General features: G+C 45.3%; 2 protein-coding genes across 8 annotated transcripts in view; one reads left to right on the top strand and one right to left on the bottom strand.

Annotated features, from left to right (window-relative positions):
• LUZP1 (leucine zipper protein 1) overlaps positions 1 to 16,326 on the top strand; it is a 103,362-nt gene extending 87,036 nt beyond the window's left edge. For all 4 annotated transcript variants that reach the window (XM_043574062.1, XM_043574061.1, XM_043574060.1 and 1 more), the window contains 2 exons: positions 7,218 to 10,405; positions 12,430 to 16,326. In XM_043574062.1, coding sequence (XP_043429997.1) covers positions 7,337 to 10,405; positions 12,430 to 12,585 — 3,225 coding nt within the window. In that variant the 5' untranslated portion in view covers positions 7,218 to 7,336 and the 3' untranslated portion in view covers positions 12,586 to 16,326. The remainder of the gene's footprint in view (positions 1 to 7,217; positions 10,406 to 12,429) is intronic.
• Positions 16,327 to 17,779: 1,453 nt separating this feature from the next.
• The window catches only part of KDM1A (lysine demethylase 1A), a 63,032-nt gene continuing 57,862 nt past the window's right edge, over positions 17,780 to 22,949 (bottom strand). For all 4 annotated transcript variants that reach the window (XM_043574064.1, XM_043574066.1, XM_043574067.1 and 1 more), the window contains 5 exons: positions 22,164 to 22,351; positions 21,628 to 21,742; positions 20,035 to 20,162; positions 19,042 to 19,188; positions 17,780 to 18,231 (listed from right to left, as the gene is read on the bottom strand). In XM_043574064.1, coding sequence (XP_043429999.1) covers positions 18,046 to 18,231; positions 19,042 to 19,188; positions 20,035 to 20,162; positions 21,628 to 21,742; positions 22,164 to 22,351 — 764 coding nt within the window. In that variant the 3' untranslated portion in view covers positions 17,780 to 18,045. The remainder of the gene's footprint in view (positions 18,232 to 19,041; positions 19,189 to 20,034; positions 20,163 to 21,627; positions 21,743 to 22,163; positions 22,352 to 22,949) is intronic.

Here is a 22,949-nt window from a genome sequence, read left to right as displayed (position 1 = left end):
TGCATAGGAGGGGCGGGGAGAGAGGGAAACAGAGGATCCAAAGCGGGCTCCGTGATGACAGCAGAGAGCCAGCCCCATGCGGACTCCAAACTCAGCAACCTCGAGATTGAGACCTGAGCCAGAGTCGGATGCTTAACCAACTGAGCCACTCAGGTGCCCCCAATTAAACTTTTTTAAGAGTGTGCCCTAGAGTTTGTAGCGTACATTTATAGGTAGTACAAATACTTTATAATAAAGTATTTCTAGTTCCTCTCTTGTCCCTTGTATCACTGCTGTCATTCATTTTATTTATACATAAGCTGTATAACGATTGAATACATTGTTGCTATTATTTTGAATTATCTGTTGGATCAATTAAAAGTAAGAAAAATTAAAAATGTTATTTTACTTTAACTTTAATGCTCTTCCTTTCTTGATGTGGTTTGAGTTTTTAATCCATATCATTTTTCTTCTCACTGAAGAATTTTTTTTTAAGTTTATTTTTGAGAGAAATAGAGACATCCTCTCAGAGAGGAATGAGAGAATCCCAAGCAGGCTCCATGCTGCCAGTGCAGAGTCCAATACAGGGCTCAAACCCATGAAGCTGTGAGATCATGACGTGAGCTGAAGTCAAGAGTCAGACGCTTAACAGACGGAGCCACCCAGATGCCCCTGAAGAACTCTTCTAACATTTCTTGCAGGGCAGGTCTACTGGCAGCAGATCTCAATTTTTATTTGTCTAAGTCTTTATTTTTCCTTCACTTTTGAAATGGTACTGAATTTTTTTTTTCTTTTTTGTGGGGTACAGAATTGTAGTTTTGGGTTTTTGTTGTTTTACCTTTCAATGTTTTAAATATTTCACTTCACTCTCTTCTTGCTTTGCATGACTTCTGAGAAGTCAGATGGAATTCTTATCTTTGCTACTCTGTAGGTTGTGTTTTTTTTCCTGGGCTTCAAGATTTTTTTTCCTTATCCTTGATTTTCTGCAGTGTGAATATGGTATGTCTAGGTGTTGGGTTCTTGTTTTTCTTTTGTCTTTATGGCATTTATCCTGCTTGGTGTTATTCGGTGTCTGACACTAATTTTGGGAAAATTTTCAGTCATTATTGCTTCAAATTTTTCTTCTGTTAATTCCCATTACAAGTGTAGTTGTCCCATACTTATTGGATGTTCTGTTCCCTTTTTTTTAGTCATTTTTCTCTTTACTTTTCAGGCTTGGAAGTTTCTATTGACATACCCTCAAGCTGAGAGTCTTTACTCAGTTCTGTTAGTCTACTGATAAGATAATCAAAGGCAGTCTTCATTGCTGTAACAGTATTTTTGATCTCTGTTTTAAAAAATATATGGTCTTGGGGCACCTGGGTGGCTCAGTTGGTTAAGCATCTGACTCTGGCTCAGGTCATGATCTCAACAGTTTGTGAGTTCAAGTCCCACATCAGGCTCTGTGCTCATAGCATGCAGCTTGGAGCCTGCTTCAGATTCTTTGTGTCCCTCTCTCTCTGCCCCTCCCCTGCTTGTGCTCTCTCTCTCAAAAATAAATATTTAAAAAAATTTAAAAATTAAAATATGTGGTTTTTTTTTTTTCCATTTATTTATTTTGAGAGAGAGGGAGAGCGTGCATGCATGCGCTAGTTGGGGAGGGGAAAAATGGGGAGAGAGAATCCCAAGCAGGGATATGGGCCTGGAAGTCATGAACTACGAGATCATGACCTGAGCCAAAGTCGGATATTTAAACTACTGAGCCACCCAGGTGCCTGTAACATTTTGTTGATTCCTAGAACTTCCATTTCTGTTACTCATTTGTTCTTGCATGGTGACTACTTTTTCCGTTAGAGCCCTTATCGCAGTAGATATTTTAAATTTCTGGTAATTCCAACATCTGCCATTTCTGAGTCCAGTTTTGATGCTTGCTCTGTTTTTTCAAACTATTTTTTGCCTTTTAGTATGCCTTATGATTTTTTTTGGTGAAAGCAGGACATGATGTCCTGGGTAAAAAAAAAAAACTGAGGTAAGTAAGCCTTTAGTGATAGCCTTTTCCCCTTCTCCTCCCAACCTCCCATACCTCTCAGGTGGTACAGGATGGCTGGAGGGAGCAGGAATTGGGGATTTCCCTTCCCCCAGGTTCTGGTTTCAAAACGGTTGATTTAACACTCCCCTGTTGGATGCACAGGGTGGGGGAAGTCTCTCATCTTCACTGTGAGAACCTCGTTCAACTCATGGAGGTAAAGCTCACCAAATAGGGGGCATCCCCCCCCAACACAGACTCCCTCTTGTTCTTAACTCTCAGAGTTGTCCACACTGAGCCTCCAGCAGTTTGTCAATTGCAGTTTAGGTTTTCCTACCCTGCTGCTGGTTCCCATGGAGGTTTCTACTGGTGAATTTCTATTTTTGTAAATTGTTGATTCTTTGCATCCACTTGTCTAAGTTTTAGGGAAGTGGTTTTTGTGACCTCATTTCTCTCATGGACCTAAGAAGAGTTGTGAATTTTCAGTCTGTTCAGTTTTTTATATATTAAGACACAGAGTGATGACTTCTAAGCTCTTTACATTTGCATTTCTGGACCAGAAGTGGGAAATCTGCCCTACCTTCTCTGTGCTTTTTACTTCTTTCCTCCCTTAAATTAATTTTTTTTTAAACTGTGGTAAAAAATGCATAACATAAGATACATTCACCATTTACAGTTCAGTAGGGTTAAGTATATATTTGCACATTGTTGTGCAACCGGTCTCTGGAACATTTTTTTTTTTCTTGCATGACTGAAATTCCATACCCATTAAACAGTAACTCCCATTTCCCCCTCCCCCAGCCTGTGGCAACTACCATTCTACTGTGTTTATTTGAATTTGAATATTCCTAGATACCTCATATGAGTGAAATCATATACTATTTCTCTTCTGTGACTGGCTTGTTTGACTTAGCACAGTGTCCTCAAGGTTCATCCAGGTCTCCTTTTTAAGGCTAATATTTCACTGTAGCGTATACTGCATTTTGTGTCTCCATCATCCATTGATAGACAGACACTGGGTTGCCATAGTGCTGTCATGAACATAGCTGTACAAATTATCTCTTTAAGATCCTGTTTTGAATTTTTTTATAGTTAGGCCTAGAAGTGGAATTGCTGGATCATACGGTAATTCTATTTTTAATTTTTGGAGGAGCTGCCATACTGTTTAGCTTTGCCATTTTATTTTCCCACCAACAGTGCACAAGCGTTCCAGTTTCTCCATATTCTCACCACCACTTGTTCTTTTGATAGTGGCCATCTTGATGGGTGTGAAGTGATATCTCATTGTGATTTTGATTTGCATTTCCCTAATGATGTGTGATATTGAGTATCTTTTCGTATGCTTGTAGGTCACTTGGGTATCATCTTTGGATCAATTATTCAAGTCCTTGGCCCAGTTTTTAATCATGTTGTTTGTTTTTTGTTAGGTTGTAGGAGTTCTTTATATATACTCTGCTTATTGATGCCTTATCAGATATATTATTAATATCTACTCTTACCAAGGTCGAAAGTTATAATAATTCTATCCTCTTCCTTCAAAATACAGAGTTTTAAGAACACTTGAATTCTGATTTCCTTCTTTAGGACTTAACATGTTATTATCTACCATTTCAGGTAGTTCCACTTTGGTTTTATCCTGCCCTTCCCCTTCCCACTCCCAGTTAATTTTTGTTTATTGTTTAACTGAACCAATGCTTGTTTGGGTTGATTTCTTTGCTTACTGTTTCTTCTTGCATCTCATGCCTTTCCTAAGTGATCATTTTCTATATTCTTTTCCTTTGAGTAGGCTCCACCCCCAGCGTAGAGCCCAACACAGGGCTGGAACTCATGACTCTGAGATCAAGAGTCAGATGCTTAACCGACTGAACCACCCAGGTGCCCCATCTATATTCTGAATTACATCCATAAATAGTTTTTTCAGTGAAAGTCTGTTAATAGTAAACACTTAGGTTTTTATTTTCCTTTGTGTTCTGAAAAGTGTTCAATTGTACCTTCTTTCATAAAGATATTACCATGTCTTTTGTCTTTTTTTTTAAGTTTGAGTGGGAGTGGGGGGCCGGGGGGGGTGGTGTGGAGAGTGAGAGAATCCCACGCTGTCAGCACAGAGCCTGACTTGGGGCTCGAACTTACAAACCATGAGATCATGACCTGAGCTGGAACCAAGAGTGGGACCCTTAACCGACTGAGCTACCCAGGTGTCCAGTTTTTAAAAAAATTTTTTTTTTCAACGTTTATTTTTGGGACAGAGAGAGACAGAGCATGAATGGGGGAGGGGCAGAGAGAGAGGGAGACACAGGATCAGAAACAGGCTCCAGGCTCTGAGCCATCAGCCCTGAGCCTGACTCGGGGCTCGAACTCACGGACCGCGAGATCGTGACCTGGCTGAAGTCGGACGCTTAACCGACTGCGCCACCCAGGCGCCCTGGTTTTTTTTTAATTTTTAAAATTTATTTTTAATTTATATCCAAGTTAGCATATAGTGCAATGATTTCAGATTTCAGTGATTTATCCCTTATGTGTAACACCCAGCACTCATCCCAACAAGTGTCTTCCTTAATGCCCCTTACCCATTTAGCCCATCCCCCCACCCGCAGCCCCTCCCAGCAACCCTGTTTGTTCTCTGTATTTAAGAGTCTCTTATGTTTTGTCCCCCTCCCTGTTTTTATATTATTTTTGCTTCCCTTCCCTTATATTCGTTTTGTATCTTAAATTCCACATATGAATGGAGTCATATGATATTTGTCTTTCTCTGATTTATTTCACTTAGCATAATACCCTCTAGTTCCATCCACGTAGTTGCAAATGGCAAGATTTCATTCTTTTTGATTACCAGGGAATACTCCATTGTGTGTGTGTGTGTGTGTGTGTGTACACACCACATCTTTATCCATTCATCTGCCGATGGACATTTGGGCTCCTTCCATACTTTGGCTATTGTTGATAGCACTGCTATAAACATTGGGGTGCATGTGCCCCGTCAAAACAGCACACTTGTATTCCTTGGATATACACCTAGTAGTGCAGTTGCTGGATCATAGGGCAGGAACTTTTTGAGGAACCTTCATACTGTTTTGATAAGTTCTTTAATGTTTGTTTATTTTTGAGAGAGAGAGAGAGAGAGAGTGTGAGCAGAGGAGGGGCAGAGAGAATCCGAAGTAGGCTCAAGCCTCTGAGCTGTCAGCACAGAGCCTGACACAGGGCTTGAACTCGTGAACCACAAGATCATGACCTGAGCTGAAGTCTTCAGGATGTTTAACTGACTGAGCCACCCAGGCACCTCTCTAGTTTTTTTGTTTTGTTTTTTAAAAGATTTTTAAGTAATCTGTACATCCAGCATGGGACTCAAACCCACAACCCTGAGAACCAAGAGTTGCATGCTCTGAGCCAGCCAGGTGCCCCATCCTGTCTTTTGTCTTCTATTTGACACTTAAGTTTCTGTTGAGAAGCCAGTTCAGTTGTTACTTCTTCATAGAATATTTTTCCTTCTTGTTGCTTCTCTTCTCTTTGTGGTATTCTGCTGTATCCTTATCATGTGTCTAGGTGCAGATTTAACTTTTACCCTGCTTGGTTGGGACTTTGTTTCCTAAATATGAGGCTCCCTTTCATCAACTCTTGAAAAATACTTAGCTAGTAGTTCTGCCTCTCCCCCATTCTCTCTGTTCTTCCTTTTGGGCCACGTGTTAAAACTTCATTTTTGGACCTCTGTATTTTATTCCCCCTATTAACCTTTCTTTCACAAAATTTCTAAGTTTGTGCTACCTTTTGTAATCTCCTTATAGCTCTTCTCAAATACTGCATTCTTTTCATTTGCATCTAATTTGCCATTTCTCTTTCCATTTCTAAGCGATTCTATTTGGTTAATTTAAAAATCTTCTGATCTTTGTTGATACCATTTTCTTGTCTCCTGGTTTTGATTCCTTCTTCTATGACTTTAAACATTGGAATGTACTTACAGTTTCTAGTGTGTCTTACTAACTTTGGTTCTTACTGGTGTAAATACCTGTTGTTCAGTCATAGTAAAAGATTGGTCCTTCTGTGTTTTGTAATTTAGAATTGTAAACTCAGGTTCAGCAGGACTTTATCTATGGGACTCTTATGTGACCTTGGTAGAGAGTCTCTCTCTCCAGAGTATTTTTGTTTACCTCTGGTAGGTTTCCCAGGGATTTTACCAGGCTGAGACCATTTTTGGTTAGATTCTCTGCGAGGAGAAGTTGATATCAGACCCCTCAAGGCAGTGTAAATCTGAACTCTGAACTCAAGTGAAGGCAGGCCAAAGATTATACATTCTCTAGGGATATACCCTTTTTTGTCTCCCCTCACGGAGCCTAGGTCCTTTTATCTCCCTGGTGTCAGTGAGGTGACTTTTTTTTCACTAATCTACTTCTTTCCCTGAAGCTGTTGTAGTTCTTAATAATTTTAGGATTATTTACTGCTTTGTTACCTAGAGCTCTATGCATTATCTCCGAATGATAATGGGGAGAGATGTGGTAGCGATTATTATACCCATTTTACAACTAAGTAAAACTGGAGCTGTTACTCTCCTGAGATGACTCTCCTGACATTATGTAGGTGGCAGATGGTAAAGAGATTCTTAGAGCTTGCCATGAGAAATGGGGTATTCTTCTGTGTTTTTTTTGCCATGCAGCCACTGGTAGCATTCTTCATTAGGATGAAACTAGGTATCACCTCAACATCAGTCATAAAGAAAAACCAGTGTTTTTCTGCAGGTTTATTAAAATTCATTCATTCAACAAATTTGAACACCTGCTGTGTTCTAGGCACAAGAATTAATACGAGAGGTCTGTTAACAACTGGGAGCTGAAGTACAGATAATTGGATTTGCTGCCTGACATGCTTTCTGCTTTCCATCCAAGTTAGTTAGCATATAGTGCAACAATGATTTCAGGGGTGGATTCCTTAATGCCCCTTACCCATTTAGCCCATCCCCCCTCCTACAACCCCTCCAGCAACCCTCTGTTTGTTCTCTATATAAAGAGTCTCTTATGTTTTGTCCCCATCCCTGTTTTCATATTATTCTTGCTTCCCTTCTCTTGTGTTCATCTGTTGTGTCTTAAAGTCCTCATATGAGTGAAGTCATAGGATAGTTGTCTTTCTCTAATTTTGCTTAGCATAATACCCTCTAGTTCCATCCACGTAGTTGCAAATGGCAGGATTTCATTCTTTTTGATTGCCGAGTAATATTCCATTGTGTATATCTGCTTTCCTTCTATAGACTGATAATGGTCTCCAGCTGCCAAAGAAGGTTGTGGATGCCAAGAGAAAGGTAACCATTTCTCAGCCCCCTGAGTGGAACTGGATGCCTCTAGGAGCCCACACTGGCTAGCAGTAGACATGGCTGAATTTACAAGCTACAAGGATACTGCCTCCAGCCGCCACTTGCGGTTTAAGTTACAAAGTCTAAGTCGCCGCCTCGATGAGTTGGAGGAAGCCACAAAAAACCTCCAGAAAGCAGAGGATGAGCTCCTGGATCTCCAGGACAAGGTGATTCAGGCGGAAGGCAGCAATTCCAGCATGTTGGCGGAGATTGAAGTGTTGCGCCAGCGAGTGCTGAGAATTGAAGGCAAAGATGAGGAAATTAAGAGGGCAGAGGATCTGTGTCAGCTGATGAAGGAGAAGCTTGAAGAGGAAGAAAACCTCACCCGGGAGCTGAAATCTGAGATTGAACGGCTTCAGAAACGAATGGCTGAACTGGAGAAGCTGGAGGAAGCCTTTGGCAGGAGTAAGAACGATTGTACCCAACTCTGTCTGAGCCTGAATGAGGAGAGAAACCTGACAAAGAAGATCTCCGCTGAGCTGGAAATGCTCAGGGTCAAAGTGAAAGAACTAGAATCTTCCGAGGACCGCCTGGATAAAACTGAGCAGAGTTTAGTGTCAGAGTTAGAAAAACTGAAGTCATTAACTCTGAACTTTGTAAGTGAGAGAAAATACTTGAATGAAAAGGAGAAAGAGAATGAGAAACTGATAAAAGAGCTCACTCAAAAACTGGAGCAGAACAAAAAAATGAACCGAGATTATTCAAGGAATGCTTCTAATCTTCTGGAAAGGAATGACCTGCGGATTGAGGACGGGATCTCCTCCACACTGCCATGCAAAGAATCAAGAAGGAAGGGCGCTCTGGACTATCTAAAGCAGGTAGAGAATGAAACAAGAAACAAATCAGAAAACGAAAAGAACCGAAATCAAGAAGACAACAAAGTTAAAGATCTCAACCAAGAGATTGAGAAACTCAAGACACAAATCAAACATTTTGAATCTTTGGAAGAAGAGCTTAAGAAAATGAGGGCCAAAAATAATGATCTTCAGGATAATTACCTAAGTGAACAAAATAAAAACAAACTCTTAGCCAGCCAGCTGGAGGAGATAAAGCTACAAATCAAGAAACAGAAAGAGTTAGAGAACGGGGAGGTAGAAGGGGAAGAGGCTTTCCTGTCCGGCAAAGGCAGGCACGAGAGGACTAAGTTAAGAGGCCATGGCAATGAGGTACCTGTGTCCAAGCACACACTGCGGGAACTGTCCCCTCAGCAGAAGCGGGAGAGGCATCGAAACAGAGATATTGCGCTCAACAATGAAAACTGTTCTCTGGGCAACAGGCAGGTTTCCTCTCCCAGTTTCACCAATAGGAGGGCAGCCAAAGCTTCCAACATCGGGGCGGGTACAGACAGTGGGACTCAGGAGACAAGGAGAACTGAAGACCGATTTGTATCTGGCTCCTCTCAGAGCGAAGGGAAGAAGTCCAGGGAGCAGCCTTCAGTGCTTAGCCGCTACCCACCTGCTGCTCAGGAGCACAGTAAAGCTTGGAAGAGTACTCCCAAACCAGGTACTGAGGGTGGGTTGAAGGGAAAAGTGGAGAAGACAACACGAACATTTAGTGATAATACCAACCATGGATCTGTTCCCAGTGACGTACTGGGTAGAGCTGACAAGGCTTCTGACACCTCTTCTGAGGCCCTCTTTGGCAAAAGGGGGCAGGTACCTGGCAATGGAAGTCAGGTAACCCAGGCTGCAGACTGTGGCAGTCCTAAGGCAGTTGGAGCTCTGGCCTCATCCCGAAGATCTTCCTCAGAAGGGCTCTCCAAGGGCAAAAAGGCTGTCAGTGGCCTGGAGGCTGATACCACTTCCCCAAATTCCAAGCCTCCACTTTTATCAAAGTATCCTTATAATTCCAGAAGCCAAGAGAACATCCTTCAGGGCTTTTCAACCCCAAATAAAGAAGGTGTTGATCAACCCGTAGCAGTCGTGATGGAAGACAGCAGTCAACATGAGACCCTGAGGTGCCGGGTCATCAAGCCCAGTGGCAGAGAGAAGCCAGACTCAGATGACGACGTGGATGTGACGTCTCTTGTTACTGCCAAATTGGTAAACACCACCATCACTCCAGAGCCAGAGCTCAAACACCAACCCAACTCTAGAGAGAGAGCCAAATCCCGAGGGGGACTCAGAACCTCCCTGTTTGAGAATGATAAAGATGCTGGGACAGAAAGTGAGTCTGTGAAACCTGTCAGAGCCTCCACCAATGCCACGGAATTCCCAGACGCCAATGGTGCTGGGGTAAAAAGCCAGCGGCCCTTTAGCCCCAGAGAGGCGTTGCGGTCTAGAGCCATCATCAAACCTGTCATCATTGATAAGGATGTGAAAAAAATCATGGGAGGATCTGGAACTGAGGCCACAATGGAGAAGCAGAAATCCACCTCCAAACCAGGGCCAAACAAGGTGACAAGCAGCATAACTATCTACCCCTCTGACAGCGGCAGCCCCAGAGCTGCCCCAGGTGAGGCCCCGAGGGAAAGGCACACATCCACCAGCAACATCCAGGTTGGGCCAGCAGAGCTCACATCAGTCAGCAACCACGTCAGCTCTCCCTTTGAGCTCTCCATTCACAAACATGACATTGCTCTGCAGTTCACAGAAGCTGAAAGAATGGGAGATGGGCCCCTGAAGAACAAGCCAGAAACAGTGGTCTCTCGGAGCAGCATTATAATCAAGCCATCAGATCCTGTGGAGAGGAACAGCCATGCCCCCCCAGCGGAGACAATCAGGTGGAAAAGCCATAGTGCCCCTTCAGAAGTGGGCTCTTCAGATGCCAGACACGTTACTGTGCGGAACGCCTGGAAGAGTAGGCGAGACTTGAATTCCTTAGAAGACCCCCCAGCTCGAATAGGTAGAAACGTGGAAGCCACCAACGCCTACACCCAGAGGGCCTCCACAGACTGTTCAGACCTTGGACAGCCCAAGTTGTACCTTTGTGAGCAGGGTGCTCAAAGGGCAGGAAATTCAGGGGATGCCCCTGAGCTCACCTCCAGAAGGACCCAGAGTAGCCTCACCGTGTCTGAGGTGCTGACTCGTCGGAATCGGGTGGGAGACACTGCCTCGGCTGCAGCCTGGAACCACTCGGCAGGCGCGGTGAGCCCCACTGCTGCCCCCCCCCCCCCTTTACTCTTTTACCTTCCTCTTTGCTCCCTCTGCTCTGGCCTGTGTGTCTCAGGATTATGCGGCTGAGAAATCCTGGGAGAGCTAGATGGATTGCTCAGAGAACTGAAAATAAGGTAGGTTTGGCCTTGAAGAAGTTTAGTACCTTGAAGGAGGTGTTTGCCAGAGAGCAGCATGAGTTTCCCCAACCCCCTTTTCCAGTTTATCTCTTTTTTTTTTTTTTTTAATTTTTTTTCAACGTTTATTTATTTTTGGGACAGAGAGAGACAGAGCATGAACGGGCAAGGGGCAGAGAGAGAGGGAGACACAGAATCGGAAACAGGCTCCAGGCTCTGAGCCATCAGCCCAGAGCCCGACGCGGGGCTCGAACTCACGGACCGCGAGATCGTGACCTGGCTGAAGTCGGCCGCCCAACCGACTGCGCCACCCAGGCGCCCCACCAGTTTATCTCTTCTATATATGAAGGTCACACAAAAAAGAGAGATCTAGCCTCCATTCTCTTGGTTTGCCAGCATAGCGAAAAAAAAACCTCCCCCTAAAACCCTATAGAGCAGCACCTAGAAGCCCAAGAACCAGCTGTGGCCACTGGGAAGCCCTATGCCAGGGTACCCGGTGACCCTTCTGTAGCACACGTAGGACGGGGGTGGGGGGGCAGGGAGAGGGTTTTCACAGCAAAGTTTTGCCAGCTGCTGGCATATGGGGGAGGAGAGTGAGGCTTCCACTGGGCCTACTTTATATACTTTGTGTCCATGTGTCACTTTATTTTGTCTAAGCCATTTTATCATCAGTCTGAGGGCAGGACTAGTTCAGTACGCTCATTACAGGATAGATAAATCCAGAACCACCTCCGCCTCTGAGGGTCAGAGTGTCAGAACAGCACCTAAAGGGGAAGCCCCTAGGAGTGTCTTTTAGATGTGGAGCCTCTGAGGATGAGAGACGTTTTGGAAGTGGTTTCCTTCTTTTTAAAAGGCAGGTGTATTCAATTGAAATGTCCTGTGAGTCCATATAGGGTACTCACCATCTGACAGAGCACGTTCCCACTGCCACAGTTTTTCCAAGAGCCCTGTGGGCAGGTATTATCTCCACTTTTTAGATTTACACGGATGGTCAGAGCCACAAAGTGTCATACCTAAGGCCACCCAAATGAATTATTGGATGAGAGCTAGGATTTGAATCCAAGATTCCCGTTTTTTTGTTTTTGTTTTTGTTTTTAAATGTTTATTTTTGAGAGAGAGAACACGGGCAAAGAGAGAGGAAGACACAGAATCCCAAGCAGGCTCCATGCGGTCAGTGCAGAGCCTGATGATGTGGAACTTGAACTACAAACTGAGATCATGACCTGAGCTGAAATCAAGAGACAGAAGTTTAACCTGCTGAGCCACCCCGGTGCCCGCAAGATTCCCGTTTCTGAATCCAGTACTCTCTCTACCCTGCCAACGTTTCTCACTCTTACTTCTGTTTTGATCTGCATTCTCTCTGAAGGACCAACACTGAAGAGGCAGAACTCTGGTAGGAAAGTGGAGAGGGGTGTTTAGTCCCTTGAAGCTCTGGCTGACAAACAGGATAAGGCATAGGTGTAGGACCCAAAAGGGAAGGCACCTGGGCTTTTTGGTAGTTTATAAGTGGAAAGTAGGAAAAGCATGGTCCAGTGTCCTTTTCGGCAGTATATACTCCCTTGTTTCCCAGCAGGGAAATGCAGCCTGCACGCGCAGAACTCAAGGGTCTCTGGGCCTCCTTACAGGACCATGTGGTGCAGGCCCCGTCCTCCACACGCCCTTGCTCAGTTGGGAGCCGCCAGTCTACCCTCTGAGCCCCAGCAGCTTGGGAGTTTGTAGTCTACCGGTTTCCTTAGGCCAAAGCGAATCTCTGCAGTTCAGCTGTTGTCTGCACTCTGCCTCCCTCTGCCAGGCTGAAGAAGACCACTGGGAGAGGGAGGGAGTGTGTCTTGTTACTCGCTACTGTCCTTCGCAGCTCACTTTTTGTCATTTTTGGCACAGGAGGAAGGTGACGACTGCACACTCGGTGTCCACAGACGACTGCACAACTCCCTGGAGCGGTCTGAACTGCCTGCGAAGCAGGGGCTGCCGGAGCCCGGGCGAGCCCGGGCTGAGGAACGGTTACGGCCAGCCAGGCCCTGTGCCGAGGACAACTGAACCAGCTGGGTGAGGTCTGCTGTCTCCTCTGCTCCTGCTTCTCCGCTCTCCTGCCTTCCTGCCCTATGAAGGATGCAAGGCCAGTTAACCAGGCTAGACGCCAGGCCTTGGCTGGGAGACTGTGGCAAACCAGGCTGTGGCTCGGGTCATTTTGCCAGTTGGCCAGAGGGGATCAGAAACTACAAGCTGGACATAGTCACCCAGGCCCAGCCTTCCCTGATGCATGAGTTCTCTCTCCTTGCCCCTGTCCCCAGATCGGATGGGCCACTCTGGCCCCCAGATGGGGAAAGATCTAGAAGCCCCTTGCATCCTCACCATACCACAACAGCTGAAAGCTCTCCTCTGCTTCTCAGTGGGTCAGAGGGCAGCCCCTTCAGTGTGGTTCATTTCTTCGTCTCACTGCATCCAGTTCACTCCTTGTTTGCCCTGGGGGCCTAAGTACCCCCTAAGACTTAGCAGCCGTCACCTCCATCTAGGGGGCTTCTACTCCTTTCCCCTTTGGAGTTCCTCAGACTTGTACAGCAGAAGAGGTCTGTGCTGCCTCTAAGGGATTACGGGACCAACCTTTAGGCTGAAGCTTCTCGGACATCGCCCCCGGCTGACAATTGTTTCCTGGGGGCAGAGCACACGGGTACCCACCTATTGGAATGGCATCATCCCTCCCCTCCCCTGGCTCTATGCTCACCTTCCAAAGGCACCTGGAAGTGCACAAGCCTCACGCATCTCCTTTTCTGGGCACCCGTAATGCTGCTGGCACTGCCTGCTCCTCTCCCGTGGCTGGAGACTTCAGGCTGACTCCGTCGTTTCCATCTTTGGAATACTTCCGGACTAAACTGGGCCTGACCCAGCATACTCTGCCTTCTAGGAAGTGCCCAGCAAGGGGGAAAGTGGGCTGGAAGAAACATTTCCCCAGTCACTCCACAAAGCAATAGTTCCATGAAAGGCATGGACTTTCTTCCTCTTCCTTCATTCCCCCATGGAGGAGGAGGAATCGCACTTTACCGAACTGATGCATTCCTACAGAAGTGGGCCCATGGTTTCTGCAAACTGTCGTGATGACTTCACTGGAGGAAAAGTACTACGTGCCCACTGAGGGCCCCAGGTTTATATAATACAAAATGCAGCAAACGTTTCAGGAAGCCACATAAAGTTGAATAGTTTCCTTACGTCACATGGGGAAGTTGAAAGGAACCGTATATTCTTGGCACTGCTTTTTGTGTAACTTTCTCAGTTCAGAGAAGGGCTCCCTTTTCAAAGGCTACTTTTAATGGCACAGACACTGTTCCTTCATAGTGAAAGAGAGCATTACTAGGAGTCAGGAAAGCTGAATTTGCTTCATGGCTTTGTACTTTTTGCTGTGTGACTTTGGGCAAGTCACTGTCCTCGTGGGGCCTCAGTTTCCTTATCTATAAAAATGAATTCTTTGTAATGGTCTCTAAGGGTCCTAAATCTGGCATTCTGAGGTTGTTCTGTTTACACTGTCCTGTGGGGGGTGATTCTGCTTTTGGAAGGTAGCATCCAGATGGTTTTGGGGAATGGGTCCTCCCCGGCCTTGTTTTTCTGGGCCTTACTCTTTCCATGTTCTAATGTCAGGAGGATGAGCTCAGAGAAGCTCCCTCCTTTTTCTAGTTTGTAAGATGAAGGGATAAGATCAGATGGCTTCTGCAGCCCTTTTGGCACCAGCCTTGCCCACTTGCCACACAGCACCCCCTGGCTTTTGTGACACAAGTTGGCTGTCTCCCGTTGCTGTGCTTCGTGGGCCATAGTCCCTGCCTGCACTTGGTGTGGGAACCAGTGTTCATCTCGCCCGTCCGTGTCTGCCTTCAGACTTGGCCATCCTGGAGGCGGCTTGGGGGCACGCTGATGAGCTTCCTTTCGGGGTCAGGAATGTTTTGCGCTTACTTCCATTTTCTGGAGGTCTGCCAGTCTAAGGGCATTGCTGTGTAGCTCATCTTTCCTCTACATAGTGCTGACTCAGCTGCTCAGTTTTAAGATGCTGTTTTCAAAATCTCTTCCTGCTGCTTCTCCTGGGTCCCTGGCCAGAAACTAGGAAACAGACCTCTGCGGTGGTCAACTGAGGTTATAGGAAACCAAGTCTGTGGCTCTTCTCTGCTGGTGGAAACAAAAGGGTGCCAAGCCATGCCTACAAAGATTTCGCCGCTAATTCTCTTCTTTGGGCGTTGGAGCCCTGGATTCTGGTGCTGTAGCTCCTGGTGCCAAAGTCTGGATCTTTCCACACTGCAGCAGCACCAACATCTGCCACTACCCAAATGCTCTGGAAGAGGGACAGCTATGGTGCCCTCTTGCTGGGGGCTGCTATCTTAAAATCTGAGTGCAATAGGGTTTGATTGTAACAATTATTTCAGGATAAATATTGTTTCCTTAATCTGCGTACTTTCTAGAACCATTGTAAAATAGAGTTTATTTTTAAGTGTCCTCAGCATTGCAGAAGATACCATTTGTAATAGCAGATGAAGGCTGGAGGCTCAGTTCCTCTGGGTTTCAAATGGCTGGCAAGGCTGGCTTTCAGATTCCAAAGTTGGAAGGCACCTTTCTGAAAAGCAACCTGTGTGTGACCTTCTGGACCCAGGCCTCACCACCAGGGGTCCTGGAGGAAATTTCCATATAAAGGGGAGACCTGGTAATTAAGTAGCTGGTCCAGTCAAGCCAAATATTCCCACTGTCCCAGCCAATAAACCCACTTACATGACAAGCCTCTTCTGCAGTGTAGCTCCAACTCTAGATTTTACTGGCAGGTGTATTTGTTGTGGGAGGGTTCCCAGTGAGCCCAGGGAACCTGGCACTCCAGAGCTGCTTGGTTGGAGGAAGCAGAGCTGGCTGAATGCCAGAGGCTGGTCTCTCTTCCACCTGCTGCTGCATCTCACTACTCTGGTACTAAAAGCAACCAGAGAAAGCTGCAGGGATGGTGGGCAAAGGGGATTTGCAGTGGGGCCAAGGACTCCAACCTCTGCCCCAGGCAAGCCTGCACATAAATCATTCCCCTCTCATGGGGTGTGCGAGGGTCTATGTTGATCTTGGACCTGTCATCCTGGGGCAGTTTTAGTGCTTTATATTTAGTGGGTTAGCGCCAGGTGCTACCATTTTCCAGTAAAGGAACTGGGACCCAGAGGCTGGGTCCCTAGCTGCCTCTGTCGATGTGGGGTTTGTTGTCACTCTGACGAGATTGCTTTGGAAGAGCTGCTTTTAGGGATTATCTTTTGTCTACCCTGGGTGGGCCACAGGGTGTTCTCCTCAAAGCCTCACAACCAAGACCATAGGAAAGGGGCCCTATTTTCCTGCTGCTTCACAGCTCAGAACATGTACTGAATGGAATGTATTTTTAAGAGAATAAAGTCTATTTTTTTGTATTTTAAAGATTGGGAGGGCTAGGGAAGTACAGCCCTCAAAAAAAACCTGTTAATGCATTAAAGGCCCCTTTGCGAGGGGGCATCAGTATCTGTCAGTCCACATCTACTTGTTCAGGCAGGTGCTCTGGTCTCGCCCCTGCCCCTTGGAGTCTAGGTGCAGCAGCTTCTACATTCCTGCTCCAAGCCTGGGACCAAGGAGGCCGGACCCTGTTGCTGGAAACCAGGGCGAAGCCATGAGCAGTGACTCAGGGCTCCTTGGGTGCATGTGTATAGTGGAAGCTGCCTGTCTGCATGTATCCTCTGGCTCTAATGCTGTCTGTTGGCTCTGCAGCACAATATGTAACCAATAAAGCTCCCTAGTTTCCATGTGGTCTGTGTGAGTCAGTGATGCCATTTTTGTTGATGTCCTGAGTACAACTGTTGTCCGTGCACTGGTATAGCTAGTATATTTCCTTGTACTTTATTTACTTAAAATACTCAGCCAACTAATTAATGATGCTGTAAAGACCTGAGGCTTGGAAAATGACACACCTACCACCCACATAACTGAACTGGACTTAGAATTGTAGCAGCTATTTCATTGCTACATTTTAGTTTTAGGCTTGTCTGTTGTCACACACAAAACGATGATCAGTCTCAAGCTACCTATGCCATGTATTTAAAAAACACACGTTTTAAAGCACCTAACTCTGGATCAGATAACTGTGACCCCCCCTGAGGTAACAATATTAATGGCAGAGCCGGGATTCAAATATAGGTCCAAAGTCCATATACTTTCCACTGCATGCTGTTCTCACCTTTATACCACTTGCCCTGATCCTGTTGCGCAGATGTTCTTCACTGCTGTTACTCGTTCCAAGACTAGGGGAAAAGCCCTCTCCGTCTTCTCTTCAGACCATCAATGTAATGTCACCTAAATCTTACTAAGAATAAAACCTCATTTAGACTAATTACAGGGAAGAATTGTAACATTAGTAAAAGCCAATTTCCAGAAACAGATCATGTACATGCATTTAGTAACACTGTTAGGAAAGCTTGAGAAGGAACAGTTACTGTAATACCTTTCTTATAAAAATGTTTTACTACCTTATATGAAATCATAAGTATCCTTGTAAGAGGGGAGGCACGAAGATAGGACTAGAGAACAAGAGAAGCAGAAATTGGAGTAATGTGCTCTGACAATCAACTGCGAATCAAGTGAGCTAAAGCCAACCCTCAAGTAGTGTGCTTTGACGATGGATGAAGAGGCCACCCAAGTCAAGGAATATAGAAGGAACACACTAGAAGCTAAAAAAGCAAGGAAATGGAACCTTCCCTCCCAAGCCTGCTGTGGTAATCTGTTAACAGCAGCAGTAGGAAACTAACATACCAGCTAAGTAAGTCATCTAAACCCTTGATCTTCTTAATGTAACACTTCCTAACCTTTTATAGCAGTACTTTGGACAAAAGTGCAAAGTTAGCACATACCCATGGACGGAACCTGGGGAGTAAAGCCAGATGGTCTGCTAGAGACACACCCAAACTCTGCCTTGTTTCGTCTTAATGATTCAAAATTTCCTAATATCCATATGCTTGACCTGTAGCTTCATAGTCTTAGCATACAGTCACCCCATAATCCCAATAGGGAACTCTCCAGTTCCACAGATCAGGGAGCCCATTGCCTCTGTGGGGCTTCCCTCAACCCTGTCTTCAGACCTGACCCAACCGTTTTTTTCCTTTATATAAATCTCCTCTATCTAAACGTGGATAAAACTGCCGTTTCCAAAGGCACAGTACTCCTGTCTTGTATAACTCCAAGGGGAAACAACAACAAAAGAAGATAGGAAGAATTTTATATGAAGTTTTATTTTTAAAATATAAAAACCCACCACACACCAAGAGACTAAGATGTCCCCTCCCCATACTGCCTCTCTAGCTCTAAGTCACTCAAGGAGGCAACCTCCTTGGCCACTTGGCATCATGAGTTCCAGCAGCTGACTGGGAGCCCAGATGCCAGAGTGAGTTTCTCAGTGGGATCCGGTACTGCTACAAGAGCTCTGTCTACACAGCAAAAGACACGCACATTGGTTGCTTCCCTCGGAACCCATCAGTCTCACATGCTTGGGGACTGCTGTGCAGGAACGCCTGGTGTGGCCTGGCGAGGCAGGGTGTACATGGCCCCCAGGAACTGGTCTGCAATCCTTCCGGCTTCTCGCAGCCCACTCAGCAGAGCACCATGGACAGTGGCTGGGTAGTTACGGATTGTATGTTCTCCAGCAAAGAAGAGTCGTGGAATTGGCTATTTCAGGAAAGAAAAAAAAAATGAGAGAAAAATCAGGTTGCAAACAGCATTTCTGCTGTACTTAAACGGCCAAATTCCTGTTGGTCTGCCAATCACAGACCATCATCCTACCAAAAAGGGCCTCCCTTGACAGTAGGCATCCTAAAATTGATAAAAGTAGAAATATGACAAAATTCAGCCCAGCCTTAGTCCTAGGGTAATGCATAACTGCATCTGTTCTTAGGGATTATTTAATGCTGGGGGATATCCGGTTCTAGAGCTTCCGTTGCCTCATACGGTACCTACTGGGGCAGAGGGGTTCCTGACTGCTCTGTACCACACAGAGTCCAGCATTTGTTCTAATTCAGGAACACCTTTGCCTCTCAGCTCCAGAGCAGGTTCACAGGGTCCTGAGGAATGCTTACTACTCTCTGGAGCAGGGTTTGGCATTATCTAGATAAGAACCCCTCAGGGGCATGTACTGGAGACACCTAGTAACTGATACCTGCAATAATCCTATGAGCCATTACAAAATGGGGTGCAATTAAAAATGTTTTTCGTCCTAACTTTTAGGGACAAACTTGAATAAGGAAAAAGTAACTGGCTTATACTGTGGACTCTTCCATTGGGAATGTGGACTGCCTAGATTTACGGAGCCACAATGTGAGAAATCAGACACAAATAATACTCTTCCTCCCTTTTCCTCTGCTCTTAGTATTTGAAAGGCTCCAAGGACAGAATGACTAAAATCTAAAAAAAAAAAAAAAAACAAATCCCGGGATACTGGCTTTTTCCCAAATAAGCCTTGGTGGTTTGCCAATTTCTCACCTGTGGGGCACCTGGAATTGAAGGGCCAGGAGTGATTGGCTGAGCCATTAAATCATAGTCATTTCCAGATGATCCTGCAGCTACATATGAATAGGAGCCCCGTGCCCAGGGATCAGCACGCCAGCGGGATACCACAGTCTCCTTGGGCTAAAGGAAAAAGCATGAGCAGTAGTTATTATATGACAAAGGACAAACCAATCATCTCTGAAAAGTGGAAAAGCTGGGGTGGGTGGAGATGTAACCGAGCGGTAAAGAGGCAGGAGACATGGGCTAGCCAGGTGATGAATGCTGCTGCTATATGACACACAACGCAAATGGCTTCTGACTAAGCTTCCCCGTTGCCTTGCCTATGACATCTACCCAGGGCTTGACTTTCATTCTAATTCACATGAAGCATTAATAAGCATTCTCTCAAAGGAATCCTAAGGATCTAAAAAGTGTTTCAATGGACCTAAAGAATAGAAAAAAGTACCAAGAGATTTTTTTTTTTAAATGTTTATTTACTTTTAGGAGAGAGCACGAGCGGGAGAGGGCAGAGAGAGGGAGACCCAGAATCCGAAGCAGGCTCCAGGCTCTGAGCTGTCAGCACAGAGCCCAACGCGGGGCTCAAACTCATGAACCATGAGATCATGACCCGAGCCGAACTCAGACACTTAACTGACTGAGCCACCCAGGCAGCCCCCAAGGGACTCTGACTACTTTGTCTAAAAGGTAGCAGTGGTGTGACTCCACACATAGATACAATGGATGAGACAAGCAGGGATGTGCAGCAAACAGCCACCTCAATTCCCTAGTCCATGTACGGGGGAGTGGGAGGGGGGCTCTTCTGAACCCTACACCTAACATTATGGTTCCAAACATCAGCATTCATGTAAACCCAGCACCCACTTCTCCATTCTGACTGAAACTGTCCTGACCAACGTAAAGAGACTATGTCAAACCCTGCTTTAGTGTGAACTCTTGATCCCCACTTGCTCCTACCCACTTACTTACCTGGGGCACCGCACTACTACCAAAAATCCCTTTGAGGATGGCCAGGCATCGGCCAACAATCACATCATCACTTATATTTTCCATGATGCCGGCAGCTTCTCCTGCCACTAGTGCCAATAGTATCGGAGCTAGAAAAACAGAAAGGATAATTCCAGGGTTTTCTTAGACTTTTCTCAAGAACTGCTTTGTCAGGGCCCACATTATTCCAAGCACCCTGAAATCTGATGACCAATGGACAGACATGCAACACTTGGCTGGAAACAAGCAATGTTTCTGAAACAGCAACTTAAAATCCATCGCTAGAAGTGAGCTGGCAAACTATAGAGGTGAGTGAAGTGTGACTCATGCAATTAACCACTTGTAACTGTCTAATACAGAAGTCTTGAAGACAGAACTCAAGTATTCCTATATTTAGGCACAGAATCCTTAGCCCTGACCGCCTTAGCTCCATAGCAAGAGCTACATCCCTTTACCTATTCCAGGCCCATCACCACTTCTACCCACCCACATTTGGTGAGTATTGATGCAACAGGCTTCTGTGATAGGCACAGTACTAGATTACTGGGATATAAAAGATATAAACTAAATGATATGCTCCACAGATCAGCAGAAATAATCACACCTATAATTATGCACTGATAAAAGCAATGACAAAAAAGGATACAGAAAGAATAATATAGGGGTTTAATTTTTTTAAGTTTATCTATTTTGAGAGAGAGAGAGAGAGAATGAGTGCAGGAGGGGCAGAGAGACCAGGAGAGAGAGAGAATCCCCAATGTGGGGCTCAAACTCACAAAACCAAGAGATCATGACCTGAGCCGAAACCAAGAGTGAGACGCTTAACCGACTGAGCCACCCAGGCATCTCTACAGGGATTTATTTTAGATTTGAGGCAGTGGAGGTACGTGTGTCCCGAAGGGACTCTGAGACAGTGGCATTTAGGTCAAGACCTGAAAGGCTGGGCAGAGTATGCCATGTTGGGAACAAAGAGAAGAAAAATAAAAGCTGCCCAGGCCCAGACCAAAGTAAATACAGAGGCCCTGAAGTAGAAGACATAAAATAGATAATATTTTACATACATGTATACACACACATACATAAAATATTTTAAGCACCATAGAGAAGAGCAATCCAATTACAGGAGAACTTAAAACAGAAGGTAGGAATTTGCTACAAAATCCTAAAGGAAGTGATCAAAGATGCAGGGGCCAGTCAGATACAAAAGTCTTGGGAATGAGGAATAAATACAATTTTCCCTTCTGGGAAGCTTCCCTGGTTCTGTACCTCCTGGCTGGGTTGATTCTTTATGTTTTCTTTACAGTGCCCTGGGCTTTCACTGTGACCCTCTACTTATAAGCCCTGTTCCTAGACTGTTCACCTCTTTACTGTATTTCCCACTAGGTTCTGAACTCCTTGAAGGCAGCCTTTTTCCAAAACCCCCCATATCCCCAGTACCTATGCAGGATTTTTAGAAATTGCTGGTTGGTTGAGTTAATGGAAAATCAAGACATACGTATTTGAGAAAAACCAGAATATTCCTAATTCTTTACTTCCATAAGAATACAAGGAAGATTAAAACCAGGAAGGAGTTACCTTTATAAAGATTCCAGAAGAGGAAGAGTTCACCTCTGCTGGCAGTTGTACTGCCAACATGCCCGAACAAATTGACACTTGGATCCCAGAACACACGGTCAAAACACAACACCACCTATCGTAAAAAAGGAGCACATGAACTGACGACACAACTCCAAGAACATGGCTTTAAGCAGAGCTAAGCCTCAACAGGAAATACTTCTTCCTCAGACCTTATTAAAGTTCCTTTTAACCCACTCTCAATATAAGCCTAGAAATCCCTATTATCAACGTATTACTTGGGACAACATTTAGAACTTTTTATAGGCTTAGGCTTGCGAAGTGATCCCGGAAGACTAAGTCTTCGTGGATACTTTATATAGAATTAGGCACTGAAATGAAAGAATTGACAGGCCTCAACTCACCCTGATATCACAGAGCAGAGAGCACAGCAGAACATACAAAAATGCAAAGCCCTAGGCTCTCTGGCTGGAGGGCACTAAGACCGGTATTTGTACAGTGGGTATGCAGAGAAGTGTGTGCCTCAGGCAAGTTACCTTGTTAAGGTTGCCAAATCCCATCCTTTGCACTGCAGATGTTTTCCACTCAGGAAGAGGTGGCACAAACTGAACAGCCGGTGGCTGTTGCTTCAACACACCCAAGGGAAGGGTACAGAGAACTGCATCACATTTGTAAATAAAGGTTTGGCTTGTGGAGCGGGTATTCACAGCTATCACTTCACATCCTAGAGAGGATGGAGGGAAAAGACTTTACTGGTGATAAAGACAACACTGAATGTCCAGTGCACAATAGAATCTACGTACTACCTCCGTTAATTCTTACCATAAGTTTATGAAATCCGTCCTATTCATTTTTTTTTTTTTTTCAACGTTTATTTATTTTTGGGACAGAGAGAGACAGAGCATGAACGGGGGAGGGGCAGAGAGAGAGGGAGACACAGAATCGGAAACAGGCTCCAGGCTCTGAGCCATCAGCCCAGAGCCTGACGCGGGGCTCGAACTCACAGACCGTGAGATCGTGACCTGGCTGAAGTCGGACGCTTAACCGACTGCGCCACCCAGGCGCCCCCGTCCTATTCATTTTTTGACAGAAGAAAACTGAGACAGTGGTGAAATAATTTGTCTAAGGCCACATGGGCAACAAGTGCCAGGACTCCAACGCTAATAGTCCAACTTCAGAGTCCTGGATCTTCACCACCACTGCACTGTCTTACCTTCCTGAGACACTGGTGCTCTTCCGGACTAACAGAAGAACATTATTACTTATCAGAGATTAAGTAAATTTAGGCCAAAGTTAAGAATAAAGGGCTATACCGGTAAAAG

This window comes from Prionailurus bengalensis, chromosome C1, assembly GCF_016509475.1.
Source record: "Prionailurus bengalensis isolate Pbe53 chromosome C1, Fcat_Pben_1.1_paternal_pri, whole genome shotgun sequence".
Lineage (NCBI taxonomy): Eukaryota > Metazoa > Chordata > Mammalia > Carnivora > Felidae > Prionailurus > Prionailurus bengalensis.
The sequence above is the reverse complement of the archived record's forward strand: the minus strand, read 5'-3'. Positions and strand labels throughout refer to the sequence as shown.